This window comes from Liolophura sinensis, chromosome 12 (assembly GCF_032854445.1).
Source record: "Liolophura sinensis isolate JHLJ2023 chromosome 12, CUHK_Ljap_v2, whole genome shotgun sequence".
In the NCBI taxonomy this organism is placed as follows: domain Eukaryota; kingdom Metazoa; phylum Mollusca; class Polyplacophora; order Chitonida; family Chitonidae; genus Liolophura; species Liolophura sinensis.
The window spans coordinates 30401736-30413840 of record NC_088306.1 but is presented as its reverse complement, the minus strand read 5'-3'; the positions used below and the strand labels follow the sequence as shown (position 1 = coordinate 30413840).

General features: G+C 41.6%; 1 protein-coding gene across 1 annotated transcript; it reads left to right on the top strand.

Annotated features, from left to right (window-relative positions):
* Positions 1 to 7: 7 nt before the first annotated feature.
* LOC135479070 (transmembrane protein 256 homolog) lies at positions 8 to 10625 on the top strand. Its single transcript, XM_064758788.1, has 5 exons — positions 8 to 92; positions 1835 to 2149; positions 5102 to 5142; positions 7336 to 7416; positions 10082 to 10625. Exons 2-5 carry the CDS (start codon positions 1939 to 1941, stop codon positions 10223 to 10225), a joined length of 477 nt encoding a protein of 158 aa, XP_064614858.1. The 5' UTR covers positions 8 to 92; positions 1835 to 1938; the 3' UTR covers positions 10226 to 10625.
* The last annotated feature ends 1480 nt before the right edge of the window (positions 10626 to 12105 follow it).

The window sequence follows — 12105 nt, the reverse complement described above, 5'->3', positions numbered from 1 at the left end:
TGCGTGAGACAGATAGCACTTCCTGTAACTCGTCCTCTGTCGTTCACGATTTGTTTTGTTCTTGGATCAAAATCGACTGCAGTGGAATTGTGGTAAGTTGATAGCCCAACACATATTACTGATTTTTTGGGTATGTATTTTTCTTTGTTCAAGGTGTAAAGTTTCGATCTGTGAATGGGCCGCGAGCTTTTGATAGGCCGCATTACATAATTTCTCGAATCATGCTAACTTAGCTTGTACCGAGCCAGTCAAAGCCTAAGCAGCACTACATCTGTTCAGCTGTATTTATTTGGCCCCTGGATATCGTTCACATTCAAAGTAGACGTTTAAACCGAGTGGGTGACAGATATAGATTTTTAGCTCTCACTGTTTGTGGGACATTGGTGACAATAAGCGGTTGAGAATGTTCATATTAGCGCCTGCGCAGTAGACTTTCTTTCATTGAAGACAGCTTCTCTAAAATTTTCCCCAGTGTGGTAGTGTGGCCGTGTGCATGTGAGCACGGTTCTGGGTGAAAGGAATAGGGTCAGCTTCCGCTACCCATAAAACTGACTACCATGCTAGAAGTAATCATTTTGAAGTTTGGCGTCAGACAACAATCAAATACATATATTAAATGATACCTCTGACTGCTGCATGAAATCCGCTACTACATTTATATGTAGATAATGTTCAACGCTCATTCAGGGACATGGTAATACTGTAACACGTTATATAAGTTTTTCATCGTTTCCTCCCGGTTTCCTCCCATCATAATGCTGGCCACCTTTCAACATATATGCCTACGCGTAAGTAAAATATTCTTGTATGGCGTAAAACACCAATCAAATAAATAAATGACTTTCTTAACAATCCAAAAAGATTATAATCATATAAAGATCGTTACGATATTCAGATAGATAATAAGTAGGCCCTAAGCGTGAATAACATAATCTGAATGGGAGCTGTATGGCAATGTGCGATAGTTATTTGTTAGTGTGCTGTAAAACTAAAACATGTGTTTGTAACCGTTTGTGAAAACAAAAACCCACTGCGTTTATACTGGATAATAAAAGCGAAAATTCTTTATCAGTGTGCTATTTTTATTAGCTAACTAATTGTGTTGTGTAGCAGTTACACCATTTATTTCAAATCTGAAAACAGGCCCGGATAGCACAGTTGGTAGAGCGTCCGCTTCGGGACCGGTAGATCCAGGATCAATCCTTGATCGAGTCACACCTAAGACTTTAAAAGAGGAAGTTTTAACTTCCTCGCTTGGGGTTCAGCATGAAGGGGATAGTGCGACGACTGGTTGACCCGTATCAGTATAATGGCTCGGGCGGGGCGGCTTACTTGCCTTCGGTGAGTGAAGCAGCACTAAAGAAAAGAGCGGTGAAAATCCGTCCTGCAACAAGGAGGCACATTACACGTACATGCACCCTAATGATTCCTTTGTCGTCATATGACTGAAAAATTGTTGAGTACGACGTTAAACCCCAAGCACTCACTCAAATCTGAAATATCGTGGTATTGATTTATTTATTTGTTTAATTGATTGGTAACGCCGTACTCAAGACTATTTCACTTATACGACGGAAATCGGGTAGAGCTCGGGAGAAACCCACGACCATTCCGCAGGCTGCTGGAAGACCTTCTCACATACGGCCGGAGAGGAAGCCAGTATGATACTTGAACTCAGCGACCGCATTGGATAGAGGCTCCTGGGTCATTAAAGCGCTAACCAACTGAACCACGAAGACATCTCGGGGTATTGGATCAGGATTTTGTAAGATTGTATCCGTCGTGTCATTCATGTACAATTTTACTGATCTAACATTTAAATATTTAATGACAGGAAATGAAGAAAGCTTGACATGATGTCCAGATAAAACTGTCCGTTACTTCCTTAAAGACAAAGACGAATACACAGAGAAACGTAAAACATAAAATCGGCCGGATATGAACTCCTTGAACAGTCTATGGGAAGGTTGTACGTCCATCGTGAAAAGTCTACCCGAGTGTGTGGGCCTGATACCCCGAGACGACGTCAGTAAAGTTGTGGTGCAGGAAGTCCATATGATTACGGGATCGAGGGAGGGGCGGATGTTCGTCCGCTTGGCGGGAATTGCCGGCGCTACAGCTGTCATGATGGCGGCCTACGGGGCACATGGTGAGTCGGTGTATGTAAGATGTGTATACATGTGAGCAGCGCGATGATGGATTATTGCCTAACGCCACTTCGGCTATACTGCAACCATATCGTGACCAAAACTGCTATGAAACTCAGACGTTTTGTAGAAGATATCCACTATGAAGATGTGCACCATCAAGGTACATGTGTGCATCATCAAGACATGCACCATGGAAATGTGCACAGTATCCTCGATTTGTGCACCAAATCAATTTTTGTTCCTGTTTTTACTGATGTTGGATCAGTTTCTTAACGTTTTACATGTTGTTCTGATATCGCGTGCATTTCTGTATAATCTAAGTGTCAAAGTAGACACTCGTACATGTATTCCAACCGTTAACCAAGATGAAAGTCCATAGTACAGCAAGACCAGTTTACAGTACAACGATCAACAAGACTACCAAGGAACTGACAAAAGTATCTAAACTTACAAATTCTATGTGATTACATGTTCATGTAAAGGAAAGCATTCAACAAGGAAAGAGGCTAGAAATGTCCTACAGTCGTATAAATTCAATCGATATTCAAATCGTGTAGCATACTATAGTACGTTTATATATATGCTGTCGTTTGGGCATCTTGGACAGACTAGTTTTTTGAGGAAGAACTCGTGACGTTGAAAGAAATGTGACAGGACACTTCTTTGCACAAGTAAGATGTGTCTTCAATATGTCGTTTCCTTCAAATTCAGGTGAATGTGTTTCTCATTAGGCGAAGCGAACTTAATTTATGACTCTCCATGTTTAAGCGGTTATATATACAGCGTAATTTATAGTTATGTAAACCTTGTTAGGATCGGCTTACATAGCGTATTAGTCGAGTCTGAGCCGATGTGACGGGCGGCAGCTTACCGTTATATACGTCCGCCGTTTACGGATTTGTGAATTGCCGTATTTTTTTTTATACCTCTAGCAGATCTAATATATACAGAGTTCTATCTAAAAAGATACGATAACGAAGTTTGCTTGATATTTGTTTGCAATGTTCACGTAAATATTGTTTATAATCGCGCACTCTTTCACTCCAACCTTCTTTTTTGGAGATAAACTTTACTGCGACAAAGTGGCGTTATGGAGGCGCAGGGACAGGATTTTTGTTGGGGTATATACAGTGATCTCTTTTCCTTCCATCATTGTCCGCCCTGTTTATCTGCATTAGGCCATATTTCACTATTGGTTGGTGCTAGAAGTCTGAAATTTGATTTATTTTTTATTTAAATAAATGCATTTCTTTACTCAATTGTTGTTTTACCACGTACTCGAGAATATTTGAACTATACGACGGCAGCCAGCGTTATGGTGGAAGAAACTAAACAGGGCCAAGGAAAACCTACAACCACCCGTAGTTTGCTGCAGACCTTCCTATATACGACCAGAGTGGAAGCCGGTCGAAGTTGGTCTTGAACTCACAGCGACCGAATTGGAGGCTCTTTTGTCATTGCGCCGCGCTATCGCGCTCACCTCCTCGTCGGCTGAAATTCGAGTGACGTAGTCGTGTTGAGTGATGTATTACTTAATAAGACACCGCGGTTGTTTATGGTCAAATAACGACATCAGATATGTTAATATGTGGAATTGCATGTGAATATAGTGTGAGATTTTAAACGGTCTTGAATGAAAAAAGGAAAGAAACGAGCTAACTACAATTATCCCAAAATATGCCCCTGTATGCAACAGGTTGACATGTTAAGTAGTTAGTATTGTAGAAAAGACCGTGCAGAGAGGCTCTCCATTACTCTCCATTATACATACTTAGAGGTTAGATCCCTTACGCTCCGAGAAATCGCAAGGCTTAGGGATCTGTGACCAGTTATTAAGAGGGCTAACGTTCAAGTGAATTATTTTTAATTCATCAAAGAATTCGTGCGTTCATACGCGCAGATTCAAACATAGACCTGTAATTGCTCTTGTGGCCCAGATCATTGTCTTTGTGTGGAAATGTACCAGCATTCTGCATTGCCGGAACGATTGGTTGTAAATGACCTAATGTATGTATATACGTTTAGTAATGGTGTGTGGTACAGTTCATAGCCTAAAATGTTGTCGTTTGTTATCTTTGGTCCATCCTGAAAACAGACCGCCTTACTTTCGTGTAGGAAGTTTTCTGTGTATGGATCAAAGGCTTCAGTAATCTTTTCCATAGATCTTACATATCACGATGGGTGATGTGTGTTTCTCTTTGAGGCAACGGGTTGGTGCCCGCTAATTGACCCGTTTGGCTCTCTAAAATAAAGAGTTTTCATGATGCCATACTCTACGGCGCATGTCTCATCAGCCTTGGAAGAAACCTGTTCCGTGTGCTTACAGGATATTCGTATCAGAAGTAACCATCAGCCCTGAATGGTGTGCATTCTTCCCAAGATGTTATATAAATGTCTTGTCTCGAATATTGATTTTATGGAATTTGTTTTTCGATCCCGATTCTTTCCCCACTTTGACAGTTTTCATGCAGTGTAATGAGATTTCAAATGATATAACCGTGTACCTGAGAGACGTACAGCACTTACTGTGGCAGGTAAGGTGTCGCAGTTTTTAGTTTGTTAATTTATTACTTTATTTGTGTTATTGGTCTTTTATTCACCACTCATCATACAATAATGGACGAATACGATGGTCTCGTTGATGAGAAAAGAAACTAGGAAGAAAGTAAAGCACTTGAGCAGTCTTAGGCTGAATTCGAACACACGACCTCAGTGGTTGCAGACGTCTTGACGTCTCGACCGAGAATCCAGCAGACATAAGCCATGGAAGCTTTCAAACCAACTTTTACAGAATACAACCCAAGATGAAAGTTTATGGACTTGTTAGAGCCGTGAGCTCTATGTCGCCCCGTCTCTCTCATGAGTAGTTAATCTACTCCGTCTTCAAAGGTCTTCAAATGCATCAGGGTCCGTAAAATAACTGATGCTTAAAGATTGTTTTGTCTTTGCAGCTTTCAAGAAGAAGCCAAACGTCGAACCGTCACAGATATTGGTAGGTTTCCTGGCATTCGATAAATATTCAGTGAGCCTTAATAGTATTGACGTCAAAGCGTACGACTGCAAGTCGCTTTTGGTTTTAACCCATCCACCACCCTTTCTCCACGCCACCATGCACCACCCTACCCCAGTGTTATGTCAGAAACTCACAGGCTTCCACAACTAATACACATCCGTGTATCCATCCAGTAATTTACAATATCAGATTGAGGTACATGCAAATGAAAAAAAATGTAGATGTTGAGTTTAGTTTGCATCGTTCGGCGTTCGTTCCGAGATGCTAAAACATTGTGTCCATGTTATTTGCTTTGGGCAATGAGGCTTGAAGAAAACATTTCCTTGAATATGGTACAGTTTTGACTGCATGTCTTGTTGCGTAATTTAGACATTTCCTGAAGTGCTTCAATAAAGGAAGAGCTATCTGGGCAATTTTTTTGACGTGATTTACTTCCTATAGCTGTTCTGCTCGTTATCACGAGCACTTACACGTAACAACCTTCGCTGCTGTCAGATGTGGCCCTTATTATATACGTTTTGCCACGTGATCAGCTGCATTTTAGGTTTATTTATTCATTATTTGATTGGTGTTTTACGCCGTACTCAAGAATATTTCACTTATACGACGGCGGCCAGCATTATGGTGGGAGGAAACCGGGCACAGCCCGGGGGGAACCCACGACCATCCGCAGGTTGCCGGAAGACTTTCCCACTTACGACCGGAGAGGAAGCCAGCATGACATGAATAGCGACCGCATTGTTGAGAGGCTCCTGGGTCATTACGCTGCGCTAGCGCGCTAACCGACTGAGCCACGGAGGCCCCCTGCATTTTAGGGTTATATTACAAAGAAAGAACGAACGCTTGGGTACTAACGTCGTACGTTGCAGAGAAGACCGGGGTTAATTTGTTTTATCCTCCTCAGAACTGCTATAAACAAGCTGAATTTATCGTAATCGATTAATAGACCGTAACGTTTATGTCTGCACAGACTAGCGAAAACCTTTAGTCTGTGACCACACGTCACCAGACCAACTCTTTAGAGCAGCCAGTTTGGCGCGGAAGCCGGAACAAAAACGATGATACCCTAGTTTCCGGTGGTAACCTAATGTCAAAGTCAATAAAATGGATTGCTTTGTCTTTGACTCAATTTCCAACTGTTTAATTGCATTTTATTTTGCGTTTTATTGCAGCCAGTTTATTTCTGTCAGAGGGCTCTAATGAATTGTCAGTTATCAGCTGGAGATGTAGTTTTGTAGGTTTTAAGGAATACTGAAACCGTCGCTTAGGAATGTCGTTGAATGCACGGAATACACTACATAGAGGAAGGAAGGGAATCATCATGACGCTATTCCGCGACCTGGCAACACGTACTTGTACTTACACACCGTAATTCTGTTGAGCTACATTTACACGTGTAGATGTGGGCCATAAGAGAGATTTTGCACTCAGCTGAAGACTTTGGTTCTTGAGCATTGGCATCAGATCTCCCGAAAAGCATTTTGAAGACGATATTCATGACGACCGTTGCTTCGTAACGTACAGGAATGTTTAGGGTAGTGCCAGTAAATGGCCTGATGGTTATTAAAATCAACGATATATGTAGCAATAGTATAGTAGAATTTGAATTAACGCTCCTTACAGCTATGTACATTTATTACAATGAAATATTCGACGTCAAGGATAAAAGGAAACAAACATGATTATGTGCTTTTTCAACTGGAATATTTTACTTTGGACGACTGGTTTGGGAGCACAAATGAGCTGTTGATTGGTGTTCACTGTAGCGGCTATATGTTAATGGACTTCAGTTAGCCGAATAGTAAAGGTTAGGTAGAGAGTTCAGATCCAGCATCTGTTGACCGCTTTCGGCTCACCCACAAATCTGACCGCCTTCTTTAGACGTGAAATGTTTCCAGCTTATCTCAGCTTAAAGCACCAATCAGACCACAGAAATCAAATAATGCCCCATTCTTCCGGCAATGTATACAATTCTACGTTTCATGTTCCCAAATACCTGTTATTGCAGGCTAAACGCAAATCAATAGAAGCCTAGTAGTCCACTTTCGTTTTCTCCCAGGGTCTTGGAATCTTTTGAGCTTTTGTTTGTGGTCTTTTTGAGCAAATGTTTGCTCATCAGGATGCCCAGTTGTTGTTATTGTAATGGTGTTTCTATGGCTTCTTTTCACGCAGGCCTTTGACAATGCCAACCAAATGCATCTCGTGCATTCCGTGGCGTTGCTAGGTGTACCATTGACTAGAAGGCCTAGGCTGGTAAGTATATGTACAAGCATCCCTGGGATATTTATATATGCATGGGCCAATACTGCAGTATTATTTTTGAGAACTCTTGAAAATTGGAGTTAAGGATGAAATATAATGTTCACTTAAGGCAGAGATAACCTTGAGCGAAAGATTGCATTCACTGGTGAGGTAGGTCACTGACACAAATGATAACATTATCGGGAGAGCGGTGGAGAAGGGATACTCCGTGATGCTTGAGCAGGACAATGACCAAGGCGCTTTCATCATTGCGATCGCTGTTGGTTCCTCTTCGGTCTGATATCGCATTCCTGCCAGCAAGGTTGGCGCTGTGCTATAGGCTGCCATGGCCTTCCTGCCAGCAAGGTTGGCACTGTGCTATAGGCTGACATGGCCTTCCTGCCAACTAGGTTGGCACTGTGCTATAGGCTGACATGGCCTTCCTGCCAGCAAGGTTGGCACTGTGCTATAGGCTGACATGGCCTTCCTGCCAACTAGGTTGGCACTGTGCTATAGGCTGACATGGCCTTCCTGCCAGCTAGGTTGGCACTGTGCTATAGGCTGACATGGCCTTCCTGTCAGCTAGGTTGGCACTGTGCTATAGGCTGCCATGGCCTTCCTGCCAACTAGGTTGGCACTGTGCTATAGGCTGACATGGCCTTCCTGCCAGCTAGGTTGGCACTGTGCTATAGGCTGACATGGCCTTCCTGCCAGCAAGTTTGGCACTGTGCTATAGGCTTCTTAATCACCCTGGCTTTACTGCACAATTAAAACTCTCGTATTTCGATGGCCAATGACATTGCGGCCCACGTTCATGTACTTCCGCCAGGGTATTTGTTGGCAATAATAATGTATTTCCTCGTTTCAAAGCAAATGTATGTAACTTGGACATGATTCATTCCGTGACCCAACATTATACATCAGCAAAAAGCAGTGATCTGAACGTTGATGTGCCCTTATCGAAAGGAACATCCAGTGAAAAGTCACTGTACTATCAGACGAGTGATAGCGAAAGTGGTCAAACAGCCGATGCAGCCCGTGTTGTTACTGTGTCGCCACTAATTTCTGTCATGCTTAGTTTGCCTCAAGATGACCGTTCCCCGATAACCGTTAACAAGTCGGTGTGTAGGGAATTTGTTTTTCGCCAGCACTCCTTCTACGTGTACTGTGAAGTAAGTTTATTTCGGCCACTACAGCCACATCCCATGCTGTTTTGAACTTCTATCAGCGCCCGTAACTAAGGTGCCTGTCGTGGAATCTGATTGGGCTATGAATCATGTATATTTATCAAGGAAAGTTCAGGACTTGGAAGACTTAATAAGGCCCAGCAAATCAAGGTTGGACACCACTAGCTTGATTAAATGAAGATGGTCTTACATATACGTGGGAAGGGCTTCCAGCAATCTGCGGATGGGCCTGGTACCTTCCCCCTCCCCCCACCCCCCATGATGCTGGTCGTCGTATAAGTGAAATATTCTTGAATACAGCGTAAAACTCTCATCAAAGAAACAAGTAAATAAATAACAGTTTGTCGACAATTGTATTTTCTGTCACTTAGGCTAGGTATATGTGGTATACACTAAAAATGTTTGTGGGGTGAATAAAACAAACAAAATCTTATCATCGAGAAAGGTTTATTTAGTTCTTTTAATAGAATTTATGCCCGTTTTACCAGTATGTTGATTTACGATTTAATGTCGATGTTGCACCTCTGACGTTCACACAAAAGCATTTTCTCTCAATATTCTACTGGAAAATAAAAACTGTAGGTTTAGTAGGAATTCTGGTTGATCTTTGGTTATTGAGAGGTCCAGAGAGGTTATTGTTCTGGTCCAGAAAGGTTATTGTTTTGGTCCAGAGAGGTTATTGTTCTGGTCCAGAGAGGTTATTGTTCTGGTCCAGAAAGGTTATTGTTCTGGTCCGGAAAGGTTATTGTCCTGGTCCAGGAAGGTTATTGTCCTGGTCCAGAGAGGTTATTGTTCTGGTCCAGAGAGGTTATTGTCCTGGTCCAGGAAGGTTATTGTCCTGGTCCAGAGAGGTTATTGTTCTGGTCCAGAGAATCTTATTGGTTTCCCTTGGACGGTAGATAGATAGAAATAGTGGCAGTGGTTGTTTACGTTTTTCTTTTGTTACCTGACACAATCGATACATGATGAAGCTGACAATGGTTATGGATATTTCAAACGGACGCAATACGATTGGTCTAAATACGATATAGGCACAGAAGTGGCCGTCTACAGTGGCAACTAACTTTTGCTTACCTAAAACAGTTGAGAGTTTTTCCATATGCCAGATGAGACCATTTTAGCGCCAAATTACAGACAAAATGTCGTGTTTAAGCATTTAACAGCAGTGGAATCATTGTGCTTTTCTTGAAATATCAATCACTTAAATATATCTGTGCTTAAAATCGGAACATAAGCTGGAATGACAAGTTAATCAAGTATTTCTTATGATAAAGTTTAGGATTCATTGTGGCTGTTTGTTGCACACGCTGGCTGGTGCTTTGTTGATAGACTGTTTTTGGCAAACGCTAGCTGGTGTTTTGTTGATAAACTGTTTTTGGCACACGCTGGCAGGTGTGTTGTTGATAGACTGTTGGTTCGTGTATGATGTTGTTGTGTCATATTGGCGGTCTTCGTGTATAAACTTGGTTGTCGTTTTTTTTTTTTTTCAGGTCGGTACTTTGATGTGTATGGGAATTATCCTTTTCAGCGGAAGCTGCTATTGTCATGCGTTGTCAGGGAACACTCGAGTAAGAACGGTAACTCCGTACGGCGGAATGGCCTTAATCCTGGGATGGCTTGCCATGGTGTTTTGATCAATTTGCCTTTTGATGTACAATCACGTTAGCCTTAGAAAAATGAAAAAAATTGTGAAAAGGTGATAAATCTGCCGTTTAATAGAAGAGAATTATACAGTGGTATGTAAGGAGTCATTTAGAATTATGAATTTGATTTTTAAATGCTATAAATGTTTGTTTCTAATCGGCGAAACAACGGTAGAAAACAATCGAGGGTGACCCATATCCCGTCATAGGTCTGGATGTTTGAATTATTTTGTGAAAAAAAAGCTTTTGTGTGCTCAATAAAAGAGTGGAATCAGAGTTTCCTACTCATTGAGATAAGAGCATTGTAGACAGCTGCACTGTCTTTGATTCACTGTATCATTTTACCAGAAAAAAGTTTGGTTTTTATCATGAATTCATTGGGTTGTTTTTTGTTTGTTGGTTGTTGTTTAAAGCCATATTCAGGAACTTTTTACTTATTCAATACCTGTCAGTAAGTATAACAAGGGTAAACCGGAGTGTCTGGGATACACGTAAACCACGGACCTTTGGCATCTTACGCATGAAATTTCCCATATATAATTATGAACACCGTATAAAGTGATGGAAGTCATAAACGAAAGTAAAACTGTGCAAAAAGATGATCATTGAGAACATGTTCCCAAAACCTATTTTATTTGTATAACTTATTTATTATCGACCGTCCCCATAAATCGTTTGTATTCGTTTAGTTTTTTTTTTTTTGCCTCCGAAAAACCTACACCCTTCATTTGCCCATTCGGTTTAAACGATCGGTCAACCACTGCGTAGTGATACGCTTAAATATTGCATTGTAAACCCGGCGATCGATAAAGAGGCTTTTAACGCGAGTTTACACAAGAAACAACAACAACAGTGGTTCAACTGGTGAAACCTTTACAAAATAAAGCTCAAATATTTTCACGATATTCCCGGACATGCTGATACCTAATATACATGTCAGAAAGTCATACAGGTCTGGGCTACACCGTACAAGTACACTTGTGCCGAGTCATACAGGCCTAGGCGACATCATACAAGGACACGTGTGCCGAGTCATACAGGCCTTGGCTGCGTGATACACGTGTGCCGAGTCATACAGGCCTAGGCTGCACGGTACAAGTACATGTGTGCCGAGTCATACAGGCCTAGGCTGCACGGTACAAGTACACTTGTGCCAAGTCATACAGACCTAGGCGGCACCGTACAACTACACGTGCGCCGAGTCATACAGGCCTAGGCTACGTTGTACAAGTACACGTGTGCCGAGTCATACAGGCTTAGGTTACACAGTACAAGTAAGTGCATGTGTACCGAGTCATACCAGGTCCTGCAGGTTTCGTTCCAGCCGATGTCGAGTGCTGACAACTATATTGTGCGATGGGTGTTTGTCCAAATCTGTGCTTTAGATCTAATAAAGAATATTTAAATCATCTAATATGAACTGAACGTTATATCCAGCCTTGGGACTACTCACAGCGAGACTTGGTGAAACAAAACGTGCACATTTCTTCATTTCACAGCAGGATACATACAATCTGTCAACTTCAGCTTTTGTCGGAATTCTCAAACGATATTTTAATCATGCCTTTTGTTTTGTGTTTGTTATTTACTAATAATTTCTAAAGTAAATACCTGTACCAGTTGTAGTTCAATCTCTTGTAATCCATATACATTTTATAGTTTGTGTTGCTATCGTTCAACTGAAAAGTTTGTCAAGAAGATAGTTCGGCTCAATCTAAGTCTGGGTTGAGGCTTCCAAGGGATGGGAGAGGAGGTAACGTATTTACTGGAAATGGAATTTACTCCAAGCCATACTGCATCATTTGTATCTTCGAGCATACCTTTAGGGTAATTAGTTCATATATAAATACGGATATATGGATTGTGCAATT

Excerpts from the sequence above, each read along its gene's own strand:
- LOC135479070 (XM_064758788.1), top strand. The coding sequence starts at position 1,939 with ATGAACTCCTTGAACAGTCTATGGGAAGGTTGTACGTCCATCGTGAAA. Across the intron at positions 2,150-5,101 it reads GGCGGCCTACGGGGCACATG|CTTTCAAGAAGAAGCCAAAC; the intron begins GTGAGTCGGTGT and ends TTGTCTTTGCAG. Across the intron at positions 5,143-7,335 it reads TCGAACCGTCACAGATATTG|GCCTTTGACAATGCCAACCA; the intron begins GTAGGTTTCCTG and ends CTTTTCACGCAG.